The following is a 23,278-nucleotide window of genomic DNA, read 5'->3' on the forward strand; positions in this document are numbered from 1 at the left end:
AGCCAGCCCCAGAGCAGGGACTCTGCAAGGAACCACCCTTACTCTGCCTGCTAAATCCCTGTTTCACCTCAACACAATTGTAGTGACAAACAGCAACCAAGACTCCCCACAACTTTTGTCTTAAACATAACTGGACATTTAAAGTAGGTCTTACACAGATGAAGAGAATAAACTCTTAATCTCAAATAACTTTTGGGGGTATTTCATGCATTGTAATTTGTAAATACCTAAAAACCACAAATGCTGGTGTTATTCTCTGGCAATGGAAGATCCATCTCTCCCCACCAGAGGGAGGGACAAACCACTTCCCCACTCCCCCTCTTCAAACGTCTGGTTTCAACTCAAAGATTGTGCTAAGTCTTCTACCACAACATCCTGCTGGGAGCTCATGCCAACCTTCATGCCCATGGTATCCCTGATGATCCTTCCAATCTTTCATTTTCTGTTCTTCTATGTGTAACTTCACATTTGCCTCTGCTAAAGTGCATTTCTGGTTCTTTTTCAGGTTACCATCTCATCTCATCCACATAGGATTGTTTTGCTAATCTTATGTCATTCTCACAATTATCTGCAGTGATTTTTGTATTTATTTCAAAACTGCCTAAAGTATCAAATAGAGTCTGCTAGTGGTATCAACAGAAATCCAGTAGAAATTGGCTCCTTAAATAATCACTCTTCACGTACCACCTTTTAACTGAGAATTGTAATTTAGCCAGTTCTCAATCCCCTTCAATATGTGATCAGGGTCATAGCCTAGTACGATCTTTTAAAGCAAAGAAATATACTTATTCTGTACCATTTCCCCAGCCAAACCAGAGAACTCCTCAAACAATCACCTTTGTTTGATGATTTTACACCAAAATATGTTGACTATCACATTTCATTTCGTAGTTTCATATTTTAATCCCATTTCAGTTTTTTTTTTTAATTAATATAAATAGTTCTTTCCAAACTTTGCACATCAGCACAGTATTTCTGTGCATACCTTTTTCTTCCTGTTGCCATCTTTGATTTAGCAAAAGTAGCTTCACGATAGCTTTGGGTGCTGGTGATTCATCCACTCACTCCTGTCCAAACTCCCTTTGGATCTGTAGGACTGGTTAAGTACCTTCATGTGCAAGTATTTTTTTCCAAATCCTGGGCTGACATTTGGAATGCTGTTCATGCAGGAATACACTCTGCATAGCTGGAGTCAATTGGGCTGCTGTCAAATCTGTTCCAGCACAGAACAGCTGACAGCAGCATTTATTAGTTACTGTCTTTGGGGGGTTTTTTGAATACATAGATGGCATAAAAAGTTGTGCACAGTTCTTTAGCAACGTCTGGTGAATGCACCCAAACTCGGTGATCTTTGATAGCTGTGCTCTCCTTATACACCATTCCTGGCTTTTCACTGACAGTAGAGAGAATGGTACCCCAGAAAGGCACACAGGCTAAGCAGTGCTCCACAGTCAGCTCCAAGGAGCACATTATTAAAGCTGACAAGTACTGTCTTTGCTATTGTTCCAGCTTTCCAGGGAAAGTACACGACTGCTAACCCCAAGACAGACAGTGTATGAGAGCACACCTTCAGGAGTAATTGAGACTGATTTGCATCCGATGTTTGAGGCCTGTGCAATACCACAGCTGCCCTTTCCGAGATAATTTGAGCGGCTCCGTTCTCCCACAGCAGCCTGAGGTTGTCTATAGGCATCCCTACACAACAGAGAACAGTACTGGGCAGCTAATCCCTGCAGCACGTACACATTCGTTTCCTGGTCTGAGACCAAGAATTTGATGAGGTTATCTGGCTAAAGGACATACTTCTTTCCAATGTTAACTCTTGTGATTTGAAATTTGACCGCAAAATTAAATTTTCCTATCAACTCATCTGCTGCATCTTGCAAGATATTTATTCATGTCCCCCTTGTTTGTTAAACAGGTTTGGCCAAAGTCCTCACTAATTTCTGTGCTGTGCTGGGTGGGCTTAGTGTCTCTTTTGTCCTGCTAATACTCTTCAAACAAAGCGACAGAAGTGGGTCTATTTATTTAATCTTGACAAAATTTCAGTGTTAAGGATGCCACAGCTCACCAGTCCCCTGTAATTTGAAGTCAGTTGCCGTCTGTTAGGTTGCTCCACTCAAACTGCTGGTGTGGCAGTTTTCTTCCACCTTTACTCTTTCGTCTCTCTCTAACACTAAATTACCCACAGCAAATGTAATCCACCAACAAATTGTTCAGATTTGTGATAAATTCTTTTTTAACCTCTTGGATGTTTCCTCTTAAATTGGGCTTCCTGTCTACATGAAATGTCCACCTTGACTGAATCCTGCATTTATTGTTTTCTGTGAGTCATTTATGTAATTACTCCTGCTGTGAAGTTAACAATTGTTACTACTTCTGGGCAAGAAAAGATGCAAATACAAATGTCCTGGACAATGCAAACATTCCTGGACATACAAGGTTTTCTTTTTCAGAGTACTCAGGGTGGACAATTGCTTATACATTCTTTTGCATGACTTTTTTTTGGCCTCCTCACTTTTGAATCCAAATAGGAACAGCTCTGGCACAAGCTTCCAGAGCAACAGCACCTTTGCTGACAATAGCTCACATCCCATTGTGCTTGTCTTTGCAGCATTTCACATCTGTACACCTGACACTGAGCATTATGCATGTCATGAGCCCTCTGTCCTTTGAAGTATTTATTTTTATTCTTAGAGAAGATATATTCTGCTTTGTAAGTTGTTAGATCAGCTTAGCACCTAAGTTCTCCCTGGCTGGAGGCATTATTGCTTTGCTCCTTTGATACAAAGAGCATTGAGATTTGATCTTGTTATCTGTGCTGTGACACAAAAGCAGGGAAAAGACTTTGTTGTAGCATTTTGTAATGCTATTGAATCTACAGTATTTCACCTTTTTTTTTTTTTTTAACGTTTTGGGCAACATCTAGAATGGGAGTATGACTGCAGATCTGGGCAACTTATAAAAGAACAGCATATGACATCATGTCCCAAAATTATGCCACGTTGCCACTTGGGTCATCTGGGCCATATGTCTCCTGTGCTTACTTAGAAAGGCAGACATTCATTGCTGCTTCACAGCTCAGTTTCATAAATCAGTTGCTAATTTTCACACTCGTAATAAGAAAAAGCTACCTAGGGTAAATCATTTTTGGTTTTTAGCATTATGTAAAAAACAAAAAAAACCACCAACAAGCCAGTAGCAAGAGAAACTGAGAAATCCAGGTTTTAGTCCAGTGACAATCATGGAAAAAATACTAATTTGGAAAAACTATGTACAAAAGCAAGTCTGTTATGCTGTTCCATATATGCAAAGACACTCTAGATAAGCCTAGACTTCCTGAAACTTAAGTTTAACATAACTGTAAAGAGATAGTGCACTTTATCAACTTCCTAAATTGTATCACTTTTAAATTCTGTTATTTTCTGTATTTGCATATCTGCATTTCTCTTTCATATGTGCCTTCATTTCAGTCATTCCAGGATGAGGTGTTTGTGAAAATTTTTTCTTGATGGTATGATCTGACTGTTCAATAAATTCCTCTCACAAAAATAACTCCCAAAATTTCAAGTAAGTACATCACTGCACGCTGTCCCCCAAATGAAGGCATGAGAGTTAATGAATGACTGTATACTGCCAATTAAATTTTACAACTCACTAACTTATAAATAGCATTGCTCATTTTACCATGACATACTTCAGTGCTCAAATGCTCGTAGGATGAAGCCTACTGAAGTGACTTACAGAGGACCAAGTTAAGCAGTTCAGCTCTGACTCTGTGACTGAGCCAAGGCCTCCAGAATCATTGAATCATGGAATCGTCATGGTTGGAAGAGACGTTCAGGACCATCCCATCCAACCACCAGCCCAGCACTGCCCTTGTAACCCCTAAACCACTAACCCATATCATCCAGCTCCAGTTTCAGATGCCTCTTGAACCTGGGCAACCACCCCGACAGTGAAAACTTTTTTTCCAACATCTCATCTGAATCTCCCCTGTCTCAGCTTAAGGCCATTTCCTCAGATCCTCTGCAGGCACAGCAGGAGTGACCGGCCCTCACCTGGCTTTCTTTCTCCCTTTCAGGGAGTTGTAGAGAGTGATGAGATCCCTCCTGAGCCTCCTCTCCTCCAGGCTAAACACCCCCAGCTCCCTCAGCGACTCTTCCTAAGACACGTTTCCTAGACCTTTCACGAGCGACAGCTCTGCTTATATTGATTTTCTGACAAAACTTTGACACATCTTCGGGATTTTTGTTCTCTTCTTTTTTTCCCCACCACCCTAAACCCAGCACGGCGGGCACCCGCGCAAAAGCAAACCCATGCCTCCACGACCCCTCCTTCCTCTCTGAGCCGCACCAGTTTCTCCGAAAACGGGGCGCGGACGCGGGAGGGATTTCCAAGGGAGGCACTTTCGCTACACCAATGGATCCCTCAGAACCGGCCGAGGAGCTCGGTTCAGAGCGGAGCCGCGGCTCCCGCGACGCCGCCGTTCGAGCGGGGCCGCAGCTCCCGAGGCGGCTTCTGCCGGCCGGCACCGCACACCCCGCCCGCTCCGGGTGGCTGGTACGGCCGGTCGTGACCGGAGCGCATCTCCCCGGGGATCGGTGCCCGGCCGTGCCCCTCCACATCTCCCGGGGCGTCGGTGCCCAGCCGTGCCCCGAGCGCGTCTCCCCGGCGCCGGGGACTGCATCTCCCGCGGCGCCCCGCGGCGGGGCGGGGCGGGCCGTGCGGCGGAAGGGGCGCCGCTGCCGTCGGCGGCGGGGGCAGCTCTATCCGGGCCCTTGGCGCTCTCCCTTCCTTTCGCGCCGGCGGCCGCTGGAGGCGGCGGGTCCATGTGCGCTCGGCGCGGCCCCGGCCCCTGCCCTCCGCCCCCCGTACTGCCCCCGCCATGGACCCCAGCGGCATCATCGAGGCCCTGCGCGGCACCATGGACCCGGCGCTGCGCGAAGCCGCCGAACGGCAGCTCAACGAGGTGAGGGCGCCGCCGGGCCTGGGCCGGGGCCGCGGCGCTGGGGAGCGGGGCCGGGGCCGGCCCTTGGGAGGGGGAGCGGGGCGGGGGCGGAGAGGGTCCCCTCGGCTCCTCGGGCCGTCCACCCGCGGCCGCGGCCCCTTCCCGCCGGCCGCGTCCCGGCGGCCGCAGGCCGGGCCCGGCGCGCATTGTCCCCGCACATGGCAGCGGGGCCGGGCCGGGCCGGGCGGGGCTGCTCGGGCGGGGGGGCAGCGGCAGAAAGCGGCCGAGGCCCCCGTGCCTCTCCCAGCGCTACCAAATTGCCTCCATTGTCTCCGTGCTCAGCCGGGAAAAGGGTGATCCGCTGAGGGGGCTTTAAAACCGCCCTTGTGCAGGCCCTCGGTGGCTCAGGCTGGACATCAGCCGTGCCTGGGACCATCTAAAGGACATCAGTCTTTGGATGTTGAAAGCACTAATTTGTCTTCAGGGAAGGAGGTAGCAAAAGCCCCATCGCTTCGCAGGCAGTGCAGCCTGTAAAAGTGGCCTGGGCTGAGTTCAGAATCAAATCTGGTGGCTTGGGCTGAGTTGGGATTCAGATCTGGCAGCCTGGCGGTGTTTTATGTTCCAGATCCTGTGGGCTCCGGGTTCAGCAGGGCTGCCGAGGTAGGTGCGCTCCCTGGGTGTATACGGACACGTGTCCAAGGGACGGGGGCAGACAGGGTTCCCATCCCAGGTGTGTCATCCGCTTAGACTGCACTCACCTGCCAGGCTGGGATGTAAAACCCCAGCAGATCCTAGTTCCACGGATTTCAATTTTGGAAGAAGATTATATTTTTGTTCTACTTAGCTGCACCTCGTAGGTGAAAACTTTATTAATGAGACACAGCCACGGGGCTTGTAGACATTTGGAGAACAGAAGTGCTTTAGTGTTTGGCCCAGAGAAAAGGTGATGTCTTGATGGAGGAAGTGAAGGATAAGCCTCTGTGGCAGCTCTTGTGGTGGCTTTTTCCACAAACATTTTTCCTTGTTGCTCTTAAGCAGACTTTGGGCCTGACAATACTCATGTAATGCAACAGATGTTCAGCAGAGCTTAGGTAAAGGTGGGCCAAATGTTCTGCTGGCAGTGGAGAAAATTTCAAAAACTAAAGGTATAGCTTCTCAGAAAATAAAAAAGTGTAATTAAGACCTATTCCTTCATGTTATTTAATAAGCAAATGGCAAATAAATATTAGGTACATTTGAAATCGATAGCTGTAAAACTATCAAATGATTAATTGAGACTTGTATAAAGTAATTGCCTGTCTTTTCCATGTACTCTGTTAAAAAGTGTGTTAGTGTTTGTTACTTAAATCAAAAATGCAAAAAATGTGATGGCCTATAAAGACAGTAATATCTATGAAATCTTGAACTGGCCCCAAAATGCAATTTTTTTTTGTGTTCAATGGATGTCAATACTTATATACAGTAACTTGCTTAAAATCTGTTTTAGTTATTTTCTGCAGGTATTGAGCTGCTGAAGGTGCAGGGAATTGCGTTCACTGCCAGTCGGGGTCTTCAGCAAATGGCAAACCCTTGCAGGAAGGATTGTGCTCGCTGGCCACTGGCTTTTGTTCTCACTTTGGAATCAAAACCCTGTGGTCTATCGTGTACTACACAAGTGCTAAATTGGCATAAAATCTGAATATTTGTCCCCCTTTAAAAACTCCAGATATTATTGAACCAGCGTGTAAGAATTCTTTGTTGTGGGAAATGGAGCATCACTAATCTTTCACAGATATTTTGTGATAAAACTATATGCTAAACCAGAAGTCTGCAAGCACTTACACATACATGCAGCTTTAGTCACATGCGTGGTCTTGGTTTTACTTAGGTTTATTGAAGTCAATTATGCATTTTCTTGCAGTATGCTGGTCTAAATTTGTCGAATATTAGAGCAGTTCTGTTACCAGTTAATACTTAATTACAGGTATGGGGGTCTCCTTCTTTCTAAAAATGAGATTACAACAGCAGTGAACACTGTTCTTGCATATGGCCAGGCTACACAGGTGTTTTTATAGCTTAATAGTTGTCCTTGGCTGACCTTTTAGTTTACCCTTAGTTTGTTAGAAGTGCCTCTGTTGAGCTGATGAGACTGGTTTTCAGCAGAATGGTCACTTTACCTTACCAGAAAAGACCATGCCTCAGTCAGTAACTGATATTCCTGATTAGTGGAAGAGATATCTAAGTAGCTAAGAGTTAACCAGGTATTTAGATCTGTCTTCACCATATCCTGTCAGTCAACAAAGTTTCTACTGAGAGGAGAAGGGAACTGGGATGTATGATTCTTGATTTGTCCAGACTCTATTATTTTTCCTTTGACCTTGGCCAAGTCATGAATTATTCTATGCTTTATTTCTCCTTTCACTAAGTTTTTATCAGGCTATATTGCCTGCACATAAGAGGCTGTGAGAACTTCCAGAGTTGAGATAATGGTAAAAAGCAAGTATTTTGGTCTCTTTGGCTTTACTTTTCTCACTCTGAAAAGAAGTTATAGGGAATGAGGTCACTGGCTTTTGTGTCTGAGAATTTTTAGTTGATGAGGTACCCTGAGCTGTTCACCCATCTCTGTCCCTGTCTCGCAGGGGAAAGCTGCGTTTTACCAGGACTTAGAACCAGACTCTTCAAGTTAGCTACTGGAGAACAGCAGGAACACATTGCTGCCTTTTGAAATAGTCTTTGTGCTTCATGTATAAAGTGTTTTTCACAAATTGTGATGAAAATAGGTATTTTTAACTATGCAGCTATGGAATGACACTCTGAAGATAATACACAATGTTGTTTCATCTTTTAATATCAACATAGTTATAAAGGTGAAGTTGCTAGATAATACTTTCAGGTTTTTCTTTGTAATTCCAGGGAATTTATAACTTCACTGTGATGTATGTCTTGTAAGTCTCTGAGATTAACCTTGGTGTGTGAGCTATTAAGATATTTTTTTAGACTAACAACCCAATTTTTGTGTCTGACAATGTTTAGGGGGAAAAAAGTGCAATCCCCCGTAACTCATCATTTTTTGTAAGTCAGAGCTCAACAGAGTTTGTTTAGGAAAACATCCTGATGCTCTACTGGAAAGCGACTTTCAGAAGTTACACTTAAGCTTTTTCATGTTTTAATATGAGTGACACAGAAAGGATGAAAAGGAAATCTTGTTGGCTGGCCACCATCACCACTGGTTTAATGGTGCAGTAGGGCCTAGTTCAGTGCATTTCACTGCCTGCTTAATAGCCACAAATGTCAGAAGGATGGTATGATTAAATTAAAAAATTGGACTCTTAGCTGCTGAGAGTTTAGGAGTGAAAGGTTGTCAAAGGGAAAGAAGCAAGTTGCTTCTTACATGGTGTCTTTCAGACAAGACTTGCCAAATGCTGGAATTCTATGGATACTTTGGGCTAGGTGTTTATAGTGTTACCTCCAGCGTGAATTTTTTTTAACCTTTTGTGACACGGTCTGTATGTGTAACATCTACAGCTCTATATTGTAGTGTAAGAAAAAGAACAGAGCCTGAGTTTCTTGGCTTTGATTATCAGATCACAGGGTCTCTTTTGAAGTTGCTAGGGTGACATTTTACCCAAAGTACTTCGTTACTTTCACTTCCCTCATCTTCCATCTATATGTTCTAGCGCGTCCTAGATGAGGGATGCTTTGGGAAACGGTGTTTTAAACTGTGTGTGCCAAGGCTGGTCCAACACCAGGAATCCCCTTGGGGGCAGTAAGGAACCGAGGGAGTCCTGGCTCCACTAGGAAGAAGTTTCCTTCTTGGTGCAAGTTGCCCAGCACAAGGTAAAATGTGAGCGGAAAGGGCCACTTGCCACTTTCTCATGACTTAGCAGAAAGTTCCTGTGTGTGCTTAGCAAGCCTCTGCTAGGAGCACACTGCTTTTTCCTCAGCCAGCAGTAGAGCAAATAGTCCTCCAAACTTGCAGACAGTATTGTGATAAAAGGAGCATCAGGGATGTTTGCAGGAACTGATAAGTGTATGTGTATCTTTTGTGGACATTAAACTAGGTTTGCATGTTGGTTGTAGCTGCCTAAGAGGTGGCAGAACTGGCTTGCAAAAACCTGAGGTCAGAATGACTTCCACACCTGCTGAGTTCTTATAAAAGAATTAGAAGAGTGCTACAGGGCAGTTTGCTGATTCAGCGTGGCCTTACAGCTCCTGACCTTACCTTTCTATAAGAAAAGTTTCATCTCAGTGTAATAGTTATGTGCACCCAGTCCTGCTATGGCTAAGATCAAAAATTGCATGTAGGTTTTTTTTCCCCAAAAATGGAATGGAGGAGAAGCATTGAATTCTTTTTTTTTTCATCTACTTTATTTTTAAAATCTTAGCCTTTATTCACATGTGTGCTACTTTGAATAGCTATATAAATAACCTAGGGTTCTAGTTTAGCAGCATGTAGTAAGTGTTGCTCATCTGTTGTGCTTTTTTGGGCAACAGTAAAGGAGGTGCCTATTGTAGTTTGTTTGTTATGGTATGTCAGGTTCCTGATGTCTGAAGAGAATGCATGGAGATCTTTTTACCCAAGATGAAACTTGTTTTTATCATTTAGAGGCATGCAGGCTTTGTGTGAGAGATGAATATTCCAGCATTAAAGATGAATGTAACTTACTGCAGTGAGTATCATTACTGGAGGAAAAGTGCTTTTCCACATTGTAATTAACTATTCATAGTTCACATGCCATGAACTGGTCTCTTCAATGTTAAATTTGAACTTCTTTCCTCTTTTGGATTATGTAGCTGGTATGACACTTTTCTCAAAAGTCTCTTTTAGCACATATCTAACAAAGCAACCCTGCTAGGAGAAGCTGCAATGAACTGTGCAAAAAGATTGTATGTTCTGGAGCAGTGATTGATACTAACAGACAGTGGTGCGAGGTTTGTGGTCTGATAGAACACATTCCTCAGCTAGCCAGGCTGCATAGCAAAGATTGCTCTTGGGAAAAGCCCCTGAATTCTTTGGCTCTTAGACAGCAAAGTCATACCAGTGACATGGCATGTTGGACCTTTTGTAAGGGGGAAGGACTTGAGATGAGTTTTGGTTTTGTTTTTCTTTAAATGCTGAGTTAAGTGTAGGAAGACTGACTTCTGTGACAGAACTATTTTTAAAAAAATAGTGTTGTTCTCTAAATTTAGTATTTACTTTTAAATGGTGTTTGTAAACAAGGAACAAGAGAATAAAAGTAAAAATTTTACCAAGTCAAAACTTTAAAGTCTTAGAAATTCTCTGTTCTTAGTGTAGTTTATAGTAGGTGATAGCGACTCTTGTGAAATCCTGATTTTAGTTCAAAAATGTACCTAAAATAGGTGTGGTTTTCAGTGTGGTTGTTTTCTTTAGCAGTGCAGTCAGTGAAGAGGAGCATGCTGTCCTGAGAGGCAGCAGCCCTCTTGGGGGACTAAAATTATTAAAGATGGAAGTAGCTGAAATAGATGTGGGTTCAGTATTTTTTAATGACGTGGATACAAACAGGCACCGAGGCGCTGTCTTTTTTTAGGTTCAGTTGTTTTTGTCCCAAGTGCCAGTGAAACACTTGGTGCTCTTTTTAAAAGTGAAGCAGAGCAAGGGAGCATGTGAGAGGTGACTGTAGTACCTGGAGTTTTCTTTGAGCATTCAGTACACTCTTGTCTTCATGGAACTGTCCTTACTCATCCCAACATTTCAGTTTCTCTGGAATCACCTTCCTTTCAGTGGCTTGGGAAGGAGGTCATTGCGAAGAGCTTGGAAGTCCTTTATATTCCATACAGAATGCATAGAAGTGTTAATGTAGCTCTGTGTGAATGTAGGTATTAACTGAGAGGATTAAGAGCAGACTATGATTGGCAAGTACAAGGTATTTTACTTGTATTAAAAGCACAGATTATATCTCGGCTGAGTCTGCTTTGAACCGCTAAAGGTGATAAAGTAGCTCATCCTCATGGTTGGTTGGAGTCTGATGCTTCAGATGCTAATAAGGATGATACTTGGAAGATTTTAGAAAAACCAAACAGATAATGGTGTAGATGTTTTGGTTCTGTCCCTTAAAGCTTGCTATAGTTCAACGAATCCAGTGAAAATATATTAATCCCACATACTAATGGAATTGATATTTCTAGGGAGCTTCTGTAGCCTGCTATAGGCACAGGCTCAGTCCTGTCCTTGTATATGAACAAAACATTCTTTGGTATTTTATTAAATTTCAGTATATGGCAGTTTTATACACTGCTGTCTATTTTCTGTTTCTTTGAAGACATAAGATTTTAAAATTTAATTTCTTTTGGTTTTCCCGTTAGCTCCTTAGTAGCTCTTAAGCAATTTCCATATTTGTTGCTGAAACTGATGGTTTTTATTGCAAGAATAGCGGTCATTTATCATGGGAAAGGGAAAGTAATCCCTCATTTTTAAAATTATAGAATTAAATGCTTTTGACTTCGCAAACTGCAGGTTTTCACTATAGGAAAGATATCTGTTAAGCATATAGCCCTTGTGGAAAGACATCAGTTTGCACTTTTAAGTCCATTTTATGCAGACTAATATGACCTTATTTGTAGGTGAGTTAAAGGTTATTGAAACTGAAAGCTTTCTTCAGGTTCATAACTCGTTAAATACAGGAGCACTTCCGCTGACATTAATGTTAAGCATAGATCTGAGTGCTGTGCTGAATTAGGGTCTGATGTCATTCGGAATGTGCTGCAGGACTCTGTCTATTAATGCTCCTTAAGAAAAGGAGGAACTTAACGGACCTGGACCTGTAGGAGAAATCAAACCCAACTAGTAAATTTTATTTTAAATTTATTTGTTCAACCATTACTTGGCAGTTGAAGACAGTCGCTCTTTTTATTTTTTTCATTTGAAAGTGTATTTGCTTCTTGAGGACTTGAGGGATTATCACAGGGACACGGGTCAGCAGGACGTGTGCTCATATTGCAGTGTCAGTTACTCCCAGTCCCAAATCACACTCTACAAATAAACATTTCAGTGGGACCAGATGCTCCTGGGTGCTCTGCAGCCTGTAGAGTTTTAGTGCACAGGATGAATGTGTACAACAATGTTTTAACATTTTGGACAGATTCTTAAGTCAAATTTGTTCTACATTTGAAGTCTGAAATTACAGGAGATAGAAAACAAGCTACGCTATTCAAATCTGAGTACCAGTGTCATGTCCCAGGCTGTCCCTTTTACAGTTGTTTATACTGGAACCTATTGGAGATACTTGCTCAGGAAAATTAAAGTTGGAGAGAAGATTCTGGTACTGTAGGAGTGAGCTGAGCAGTGTTACACACTTAGGAGGAATCTTGATATCAAGGGCTTTTGGTCCTACTGAAAGAATGAAAGGATAATTTATGATTATTTCTCTTTATGATAATGAAGTTGCTGCAGTATCTGAGACAGCCATTTGGTTTTGATAAATAGTGTAATTTTGATGGTTTTCGAAGTAGCAAGTGGGTAAGAGGTGTTTTCCTACATGTTAAATTATGTGGACCTGTGCAGTTGTCTTTGATAGAGGAACTGCAAAGAACATAGGAAACAACATTGCCATGTAAGTGAAGATAAAGCAGAAGAGCAAAGCTGTTCGGAAGTTGGATGTCCAACAGAACATCTCTAAGGATGAGATCCCACAGCCGTTGTGGATAAGTGTTCCAGGCCTTGGCCTCCCTTGTGAATTTTTTTTCCCATGCATAAAATAGGGATTTCCCACTGTAACTCATCTCTATGGAGTCTTCACCTTGAGGAAAATTATGTTGGGTTTCAGTTAAGAAAAGTAGTTAGTTTTGAAGGATTGCAATTCACTCTTCCCAGCAAAGTCAATGTATCATCTCAAGTTCTTGATGCTTGGGAAAGGCAGGTAAAGGGTGTTGTAGTAATGTTAAGGTTTGTTTCCTCATTGAAAATACAATCCAGTCCTTAATGTATCAGTGACAGTTCTCATTATTGTAAGAAAAAACATGTTTTGTGGTTTTTATAAGTGAACTCCTGCAAATCTTTGGGAAGCTGTTACTCTGCAGATGTGTCTCCATTTGGATCTCCCTGCTGTTGCTTTGCTGTTGTGTAGTTCTGTGGACAGCTGCTGCAGTAGCCCATCAGTGGTCCCTTGAAACTGGTTTTTCAGAAAGATGAAGTAGGAGTTGGACTTAGTTTTAAAACGTAGTTCCCATCTGTTTCTTAGCTTATTGTATAATGGACTCATAGCTTGCTAAAGGTCACTGTAAACTTGCTGCACTTGGGTTTTTCGGGCTGCTCAGGTGCTTCAAGTGTTTGTTCTGAATGGGGAACATGTTTGGTCACTGTGGAAGGCTGATTCCTGCAGCCTATTCAGTGATTTTTTCAATTTTGTTACATTAAATGGTAGGGTTTTTCCTCCCCCTTGCTGTCTTCAAAATACAGTGAGCACAAAACTTTGGAATGCTTTGGCTGATTAGCTGACTCCTGTGCAAATGGCTGAATTGCTGGTATTCTACTGACTGCATTACATCATTATAAAGATATTGTAAAACTTAATGAGACTATTCTAAAACTTAACTCTTTTTTTTTTTCCCCTCTCCATAGGCTCATAAGTCAGTGAACTTTGTTTCAACTCTGCTTCAGATCACTATGTCCGAGCAACTGGATTTACCAGTGAGACAGGCAGGCAAGTTTTCAAATACTTTTTTCGTTGTATTTACTCTAGTGGTGCATACACACAATGCAGATACTGTCAAAGAATTCTAATGGTTTTAATATCAAGCACTCAAAAGTTGGGAGTTGCTCAAATTACAGTCATCATGAGCTATTACCTGGCACCATACACTGAGCAAGGGAGACAGAAAGAAAAGGTGCGTCTGGCTCTTGAATGATTCTTCCCCTTTATCTCTAGTGAACATTCCTTGGGGAAGCAGAATGGTTTATGATGCTGGGACACTTGGTCCAAGGAGGTCATTTAAACTTGTACTGTGAGCACTAATGTTTCTAAACATACTAAGTGGAAGAAAACAAGTTATATCTTTTGGAACCATGCTTATTTGCACATGAGCTATCAGTAAAATTGGATGTTGATTATTGACAGCTCCAAACATCACCTTAAAGCTGCTCTAATACTTGATAGAGGTTTTTAGTACAATATTTCAATGGGTTTTCTGACTTGTCAGGAGGGTGTGATCTAGATTGCTTATTTGGACCTTCCATGTAGTAGACTACTCCAAGCTGTAGCCTAAACTTAACATGCATTTTTATCTTACTGCTTGAGGGGGTACCATTCAAATGATGACACAAAAAGGTTACTGCTTTACGAGTATAACATGCAAAAAGAAGTTTGAAAACAACCTCTGAAATTTCACCCTCCTCCATGTAAGCCAATTAAACCCCAAAGCATCCTGTGGAGAGTGGGGATGGCTCATTCAAGGCACAGCTTACAAACAGTATGTGTTTGCACAGCAATTAATGATAAATCACTCTGAGGGCTGGCTGAAGTCTCTATCACTTCAGTCTTGTAGTAATCTGCTGAGTGTTTCTTGACCTCTGCAGACACTTTTAGAAAGCCTGTGGTTTCTGAATCTTCAAAAGGTGCATATGAAAGTTAGGTAGAGAAGTTGCTTTATGGACTTGTGTGTAGAATTAGATTAACAGTAACTTTGTTACCAGTTTGCCCTTTGAGATTTCCTGTTGCATGTTGTAAGTACTTCTAAGTGCAGTAATTTATATTCTGCCACACAGTTTGGATTTGGTTGTCAAATGGTAAATGCAGAGTTCGTTCCAGCAGCCTGATTGCTACAAATTACTCTGGCCCATAACCTGGGTATAAAGGAGCTCTGTTTCTCCAGGATTCATTCCTGTATGACAAACTTAATTAGATTTTTTTTTTTTTTGCTTGCAAGGGATGTTTTAAGTCATCATTGGTATTGATCAGCTTTTCTTTTTCAGTTTTAATGAAAACATTGAGAAAATCATTTGAAAGGATTTTTCAGAAGTGTGTTGCTGAATAGTTCCACAACTGCTTACTGGAATCACAGATAAAAGCAATACCTTTAGTATTTTTATATTAAATGGATGAAAGAGTATCATATAGTGAATTATCGGGTTAATAATTTGCATGGTTTATATATTTTGATTCTCCTACTTAGGAAGGGCCAATGATTTAGTAATTTGGGTCAGTTTTGTTCTAAAAAAACATTTGCTTGCAAGATGTGTGTTTGTTTTGTTCTTTGAATGGCTGTCAGCTGATTTGCCACTTTTGTTTCACAGGGGTTATCTACTTGAAAAATATGATAACCCAGTATTGGCCAGACCGTGAAAGTGCTCCAGGAGAGATCGCACCTTACTCCATCCCAGAGGAAGATAGGCACTGTATCCGTGAGAACATTGTAGAAGCCATTATCCACTCTCCTGAGCTGATCAGGTGCACAGTTTTAGCCTCTGCATGAATTGCCTGTGGATTCTGACTGCTGGGTTTCTTTCTTTTTTTATTTTTCCCCCAGCTAAGATCACCCACATGCTAAGCATCATTGTCATACACTGTGTATCCTAAACATAGAATTAATGTAGATGGAAAAACAGTTTTCAGCTTGTGTAGCATGTAGAAATTTGAAGTTCCTTAAATGGAGAATATTAAGCAGAAACTACAGAACCTAAACCTTCTAAACAAAAAGGAAGTCTACATATGGACAGTATTTGCTGTTTCAACACTAGAAGAATATTATTAAAATAATAGTAGTAACTTATTTAATTGTCGTGCTTTTGATTTCCAGAGTACAGCTTACTACTTGCATTCACCACATTATCAAGTATGATTATCCGAGTCGTTGGACTGCAGTTGTGGAAAAAATTGGATTTTATCTCCAGTCTGACAATAGTGCTTGTTGGCTTGGAATTCTTCTCTGTCTTTATCAACTTGTGAAAAACTATGAGTAAGTTCTTTCTGGTCTTCCTCCATATAAACCAGCAGAATTAATATATTGGTGTGTATTTTTTTGTACTCTGTGTGTATCTTGTAACCGTATAGAATTGTCTGTGGGACTGCACAAAGGTGATGGAAATGTCATTTTGGGAAGTGTTCTTGAATACTTGCTATGCAGATGCTGGCTCGTGTATCTTTTCCACTAAAAAAATGACAGAAAAAATGCTTCTAAAAGTCTAAATTCAGAAAAAAAGAGGGTGTTTTAAAACCTTAATGTGGTAGTTGTTTTTTATGGATTGATGGCAGTAAGAAAGTCTGCTCAAAAACATGACTTTTGCAAGAATTTATTATTTAAATCAGGTTTAAACTTTTAAACAATTTTTACTCTAATACTTGGTGACAGTAACCACAGAAGGGTTTCAGAGTGTGAAATCTGGAATGCTGGGAGGCTCAGAATTAGTTAACTGACTTTGCTGTGATCCCTTGAGTAGCCTCATCCAACCTATCAGGATACTTTTATCAAAGCCCACTGTATTCCTACAACCAAGGCATGGTGCTGGAATACCTGTGAGTGTTCCTGGCTCTGTATCTGTGTTATGTCAGAGCTTTAGAGTTGAGGTTGCATTTTAAGCAGCTGTGTGGAGCTTGGCTGCTGCTGCCATCCATGAAGCACATTTGGGCTGGGTCAGAGAAAAGGACAATCCTGGAGTCAGGGAACTGCAGCAGTGGGACTGATGGAATCTGCAACTTACTTTTTCAAAGCATTGGAATGCATAACATTTCTGTTTCAGGTACTTGTCTTAAAATGTTGCATGGAAAAATTTCCATCTAATTTCATGAATTTTATGTCAATCAGTGTAAAACAGTGAATGTCAGTTTCTCAAAAATACTTTTACAGGAATGCCATAAAGATCTTTGTAATCCCATGTGGGAATTTTCTTAGTGGCTGAAAATTGCAAGTCCTGCTAGGAAAGGAAAGCAAAAAATTTCTTACTTGACTTACAGCTTAAACATTTTTAACTAAATATGCTGCAGAGATCTGTGAGCTACAAGTCAAGCAGTGTTCGTTCGCTGGTAGTGAATTATGGTGATAGAAATCCATGTTTAGAGATCTGAGCACAGCCGTTGTGTGATAAGGTAACAGGTGTGTCTGTAGTCTCAGCTGATCAAACACTTCAGCTGAGGCCAGGAACTGCTCCTGCTTGCTCAGCTTTCTGGTGAACTCAACAAGGGTGAGTTTCATGTCACAAATCATGTAGGAATATGCACATTTCAGTGTGTTTCAGTCAGGTTAGTGGGACGGGAATCTCTGTAATGTTATGACTTTGATCAAGTTTTTACTGCTTGAGTTGTAGGAATATTTAAGTATTGAAATTTTTTTTCTTAACATGGTACATAAATATCTTTGAGCTTTTCACATTTTTTTTCTTTGAATTCAACCAGCAAGATCAAATGGCTGCTCTTTGCTTAGTCATTTTTTCTTGTCTTTTTCAATTTTTTGTGATATAGAAACTGAATTTTCCTGAGCAACATTTAATCTTAATGATTATGTTTCTGGTTTAGAAAATGCATGAAAACTGTATTATTGAACTGGATTTTGGAGCTCAGTGTTTTGTAGTAGTTTTTACAGAACATGCCATCTGGCAGCAGATTGAGTAGTCTATCTTGTTATATTCTGAAAATTGCCACTGTTTAGGAAGCTGAGTACTGATATTTAATATTAGTGAAAAGTCTACAAAAAATGTGTTTAAAAAACAAACTGAAACCAAACGAAAGCTCAATCCTCTAACCCAAAAAATTTTCCACAGGAGTCCAAGACTATGACAAGTATTGATTGCTTAATCAAGAAATAAATGTACAATCATAAAATGATACTTTACCTTGTTATTGTCATCACCAGTATGGACAAGATCATGTTCTGCTGTGATAACTCCTGAGTCAATAAGGAGTTTCTTGTGTACAAGTTAAAAGTTGGGGCAAAGTTTTCAAAATGTGCTTTCGTTTCCTTTCAGGAATTTTGAACTGTTTGAGAAAGGAAATGGAGCCTTGTTTTCAGCATGGGCAAACTGGTGGGCTGTCCCCAGCACAGGAGGTCTGAGGCACTATTTCGAGGGTGGTTCCAGTTGAAGCCTGCTCAGAGTCTGCCCCATAGCCTTGAATCCCCACCTTCTCTATCAGATTGTTAGCTTTGGGCAAATTAAATGCCGAGATGTGAGACATCAGTGGCAGGCTGTGAGAGACTTCTCAGTTTACTTTACCCAGTGTCAGTGAAGCAATCTAGCTTCTGCAAATATTTTGGTAAATTGTGAAGTCTGATTAATGTATTTCTCATCTGTAACACTATATGGCTATGGCTTTATTTCAGAACTGGCTACGGGGTGTTCTTAAGTCATAGGTTGTTACAAGCTGTCAAATAACCTCCTTGGGCCTACACTGGGGCAAGGTGAGTTTTCTCAATTTAAAGCTACCTGAAAGAACTACAAAACTGGTTTTGTTCTTCTCTAAAGGTACAAGAAACCAGAGGAGCGAAGTCCTTTGATAGCTGCAATGCAACATTTTCTGCCAGTCCTGAAGGATAGCTTCATTCAGCTCTTGAATGATCCATCAGACCAGTCTGTCCTCATCCAGAAACAGATCTTCAAAATATTTTATGCCCTTGTCCAGGTAAAAACTTTTGTTTTTCCTTACTTTGTACTTACTTACTGTTTTTTTTACTTGAGCAATAATTTAAAGTAAAGCATTATGCTTTTCTTTAAAATAGTGAATGACAGAAATATTACAATATTAGATTACATCTGAATCATTTTCCCTACTACTCAGCTCCATGAATCACAAGTTTCTGATTGTCTTGTGCTTTTACTTTTGTACAGTGCTATTCCTGGTTGGCATTAGATAAAACTTACACGTGCCATCCTCTAAGGTAGAGTGTTTGCTGGAAAACCAGTTAGAAAATGAGTTTTCTAAGGACAGATTGTGGAGGCCAGCCTACAGAGAATTACCAGGGTAAATATAGCAGCTTGGAATGAAACTGCTGTTAAATGCTTCAGAAATTAGAGTAACATCCATTTAAGTAGCATTTTAGCATTGCATAAGCACAATGAATTGGAGCAAAGACCTCTGGCACCTTTGAGGATATTTAGGCTATAGATTAGATTGTGTTAAGTTCTTTAGCCTTGCTTTTGAGGTAAATTGCTAATCTTTCGTGGTAGCTAAGTGCAGGCAAAGATTTGAAAGCTGAAATTCAAATTGTAGAAGTAACATAAATTTATTATAAAGCAATTCAAAAATAATTCCCCCTTTTGCTTTTTTTGACAAGTATACATTACCTTTGGAGTTGATAAATCAGCAAAACCTGACTGAGTGGATAGAAATCCTGAAGACTGTTGTCGATAGAGATGTACCAGCTGTAAGTGGCTTTTGGCTATTTATGCCTTTAAGCTTAAGTATTTTTCATTCATTAGAATGTTCAACAGTTTATTTTTTTATTTCTGCATGCTCTTCTCTCTACAGATGCCAAGAAAATAATTTTTAAAAAGATTTGGCTAAATGGGGAATTTTAAACAGACTAAACAAATTTTGAAAATATGTAGCTTGTATGGGAGTTCTGTTGTTTTCAAATTATACCAAAACTTACTTTGACTTCTTGTTTAAAAACTTAATTGATCATTTAGGCATATTTCATGGGATTTATTTTTAGATATGCTGCACTTCATACTTCTATTAAGCTAGAAGTGGAAATGGCAGGTTAAAAGCCAGATATACTATGTAGTTGTTCAAATTACATATAATTTGAGCTCTTTGTGAATAATTGGTAAATAATGTTGTTTTTTTCCTAAAGGAAACCCTTCAGGTTGATGAAGATGATAGACCTGAGTTGCCATGGTGGAAGTGCAAGAAGTGGGCTTTGCATATCTTAGCTAGGCTCTTTGAGAGGTATTTTCTCTTCCATTATTATTTTAAAAAAACCCCAAGCAAATATTCAAGACAGTAATATTGCTGCAGACTTGAGTTTACATACTTGCTTCTAATTCTAGGTATGGAAGCCCTGGTAATGTTTCCAAGGAGTACAATGAGTTTGCTGAAGTTTTCCTGAAGGCCTTCGCTGTTGGTGTTCAGCAAGTAAGAAACACTGAATTCAGGGGTATTCGGATAAGTTTAGAATTAGTAGTAATTTCTTATTTCATTATTTTCTGAAAAGGCTTCTTGCCCTTATTCACAATTTTTTTTCAAGCACATTGGTATGGAAAGCACTGGTGTCTGTGGGTTAAAATAGAAGAATGATAAGGAAATCATCCGTTTGCCGCGTAGCACAGTCCGTTTTCTGCTAATAAGCCCTCAGATGAGCTTCAGACACATGCTACCAATTTTTTTCTTTTATGAAAGAGATGGGTGTAATTATGTGGTGTAGTTGACCTTCAGAACTACCTTTTTGCTCTGGTATAGTTTTTCTTTGACTCAAAGTCAGTAAAAGTCAGAAAGCTTTCAGCCTTCTCCAAAACCTGATCAAGCAGAGGCTTTCTTACAGACAGGTGATTCTGACAGTCCCTTTCCACTTGTCTCCCTGTTTTGGGGTTGCCACTTGTGCTGTGTTTTAGGGTCTGCTGTATGCAAAGAATCTTTGGATTAATTAAAAACCTCAGGTATGTTTTTATAAAATTTACTTGTATTTGGTTATAAATACCTTTATTTTAAGGTGATTATGTTGCAAATGTAAATAGACTATTAATTTATGAAAATCTCATGGTGCAGAATGTTTTCTTCAAAGCCTTTGAGTCAGACAAACAGTTCTTAGTTCAGTTTCAGTTCTCCTAATTTCTAACGAAATTATAATGAATTACAGGACTTTAAATGAAGAAATGTAGGGAAAGTATCTCATAAACCCATGCTTTTTGAAGGTTGGCCAAAGAATGGAAAACATTTTTCCCATTGAATGTGAGGCAATATATCCCAACATTCCCCTCAGACAAGTGGTGTCAGCATTGCTTCCTGAGGTGCTCATCTGTCACCTGTGGTGACATTAGGCAGTTAATTATTGCATGCTCCTTAAGGCCTTCCTGGTTGCTTTGCACTTCCAAGATAAAACGAAGTTCTGACGAAAGGCTGTGGCCTTTTACAGTCTCTTTGAATCAGATTTGATCCTTACTGTTACTACGGCTAGGAAGCACTAAGAATTCAAAATTTAAAGGAAACTGCTACAAAATCAATACTTTAGCAGGCTTAGTTTATTCCTAAACAATAATGTAACTTGTTTAGGAACACAGACTATATTTAAGGTTCTGCCCTCCCATTTTTCTGCAGGAGAGAGATCTTGGGCCTTTGCTCAGGACCTGGAATCCGTCAAATAAATGTTGTGGAAGATTTTTGAGCAGGATGTGTTTCTTTACAGAACTTGGAAATCTGTGAAATACTGAAGAATACAAATTTGGATAATAAGTTTCATTGAGTTCTCTCTACTTTGCAAGTTGTTTGCACCCTTTTAGTAAAGGAGTAATAGATAAATACAAGGCATGAGACTACAGATGGTTCAAGTATAAACTTGAAATATACTACTAATATTATTGTCCTAATTACTTCTCATTGATTATCCCTCACCTCTCAAAAAAAAAAAAAAAAAAAAAAAAAAAAAAAAAAAAAAAAAAAAAAAAAAAGTCCTGTACATTCAGCATCCACTTTAGCTAATCTTTCTTAGCTTGTCCAAAACAGGCTGAGCTGCCTAGCTGGAACACCTTGAATCTATCCCTTGTGTTAGCAGCTGTTTTGCTCAAGACGCTTCTCATGAGCCAGAACTAAGTCCTGGTTGGACACTACTGCCTTGTTGTTCCTTGGCACTGTTACAGAATTTTATTTTATTTGCCCCAGAGTGTCCATTCTGCTTTTCCTCACTGCAGTTCTTAAACCTTTTCTTAATTTTATCCTATCTTTACCTGCTGCATCTGAATCATGAAACTACATGCATCTTCTTGGATAGTCCTCAAAACAGCTGCAAGTTTGAACTTTTGCTCTCTTCTTTTCTATCCTAACCCAATACCTAATGCCACGAAAATGTTTTACTCAGGTGTGGGTACTGACCAGTAGTTTCCCTGTAAATCCTGGAGGTTTTTAAACATGAGCAGTTCAAACTTTGGGAGCTGCTGAAGCATCTAGAGCATAAAACCATGTGTAAAGCTGTGAATATTTCGGTGAATGAGTGCATCCCCCTTAAACTGAAGTGCAAGGCAATTCCTTTGGGAAAAACACTTCAGTGTTTGTGTAATAAATTGTATCAACGGCATTCATTTGCAAAATAATGAATCTTATTTTCCCCAAATTTTTATTTTGGTAATACTACAGATTGATAGGTATCTTTCCAGGCCCTTCGGGTTTGGATTTTTTAAAAAATTCTTGTTCTGTGTGAAGAATTAAATGAAACCCTGGAAAGGGGATTTGCCATTTCTCTCCAGTTGGTGATGCTGCTTCTGAAGGTGCAGTGTTGCCACTGACCTGAATTGGGCTGCAGGGAATTCCCTTTGCATTACCCATGCAAAACTCTCCTGTGAGCTGTAATTTAATTACTGGTCATGGTCCCATGTCCATTTCATGACCTTATTTGTGGAGAGCCATGGACTTGAACACAGGTAGATCCCTGTGAGGAGTTCTGGATGCCACCTCAGGAGAAGAATTGAGGCCAGAAAGCCAAAGGGAGTGGCTGATGGATCACTCTCCACACACACACACACTCCTCACCCAGCTGTGTGGCTGGGAGGCTGCTCAGAGATACAGATCAGCAGAATGTGAGTGTAGAGTATTCCACCAATGCAGTGGCTGGGCATGAATTTCTGCCCCCAAGGAGTGGCAGGATGGAATAATAAACCTCAGAGGGCAAGGCCCCCTGGGGTGTGTTGGTGGTGTATTAGCATGTATGGTTTGTCTTACTAAAGGATGGTATTTTTAAAAGATGTGCAAGCATCCAGTATGAGCTGCTAATTGTCTTATAAAATTAACGGTGACATTTGGTAGAAGGATTAGTCAGTACCCATTTTAGCCTAATGAATAAACGGGGGTTTTGTTCAGTTTAGAGGGGTTCTTATGTAGGCTTGTGAGGGAGGGTAGAATTGTGGTGAAAATGGTTTGTGCTCAGTATAAGCTATTGATGAGATCTGATTTCTCTAGGTGTTGCTGAAGGTGCTGTATCAATACAAGGAAAAGCAGTACATGGCTCCTAGAGTTCTGCAGCAAACGCTGAATTACATCAATCAAGGAGTGTCTCATGCAGTCACCTGGAAGAATCTGAAACCTCATATTCAAGTAACTTGTTTTTGGGTTTAATACTTAGATGACTCAGAAGTACATTAGTCAGTCTACATTAGTTCCAGCCTTGCTACAATTCACATTTTAGGCACTTCTCTTATAAATTAGGGGTGGAAAGAGTTTAAGTCAGCTTAGTGAAGGTTGCCTTGAAACATGAACA

At 40.6% G+C, this 23,278-nt stretch overlaps 1 protein-coding gene across 2 annotated transcripts in view; it reads left to right on the plus strand.

Annotated features, from left to right (window-relative positions):
• The first annotated feature begins 4,742 nt into the window (after nucleotides 1–4,742).
• Nucleotides 4,743–23,278, plus strand: part of IPO7 (importin 7) — a 33,934-nt gene continuing 15,398 nt past the window's right edge. For both annotated transcript variants that reach the window (XM_032111452.1, XM_032111453.1), the window contains exons 1-9: nucleotides 4,743–4,972; nucleotides 13,509–13,590; nucleotides 15,180–15,333; nucleotides 15,683–15,841; nucleotides 18,339–18,495; nucleotides 19,148–19,237; nucleotides 19,670–19,764; nucleotides 19,866–19,950; nucleotides 22,981–23,115. In XM_032111452.1, coding sequence (XP_031967343.1) covers nucleotides 4,889–4,972; nucleotides 13,509–13,590; nucleotides 15,180–15,333; nucleotides 15,683–15,841; nucleotides 18,339–18,495; nucleotides 19,148–19,237; nucleotides 19,670–19,764; nucleotides 19,866–19,950; nucleotides 22,981–23,115 — 1,041 coding nt within the window. In that variant the 5' untranslated portion in view covers nucleotides 4,743–4,888. The remainder of the gene's footprint in view (nucleotides 4,973–13,508; nucleotides 13,591–15,179; nucleotides 15,334–15,682; nucleotides 15,842–18,338; nucleotides 18,496–19,147; nucleotides 19,238–19,669; nucleotides 19,765–19,865; nucleotides 19,951–22,980; nucleotides 23,116–23,278) is intronic.

Source organism: Corvus moneduloides, chromosome 6 (genome assembly GCF_009650955.1).
Source record: "Corvus moneduloides isolate bCorMon1 chromosome 6, bCorMon1.pri, whole genome shotgun sequence".
NCBI lineage: Eukaryota > Metazoa > Chordata > Aves > Passeriformes > Corvidae > Corvus > Corvus moneduloides.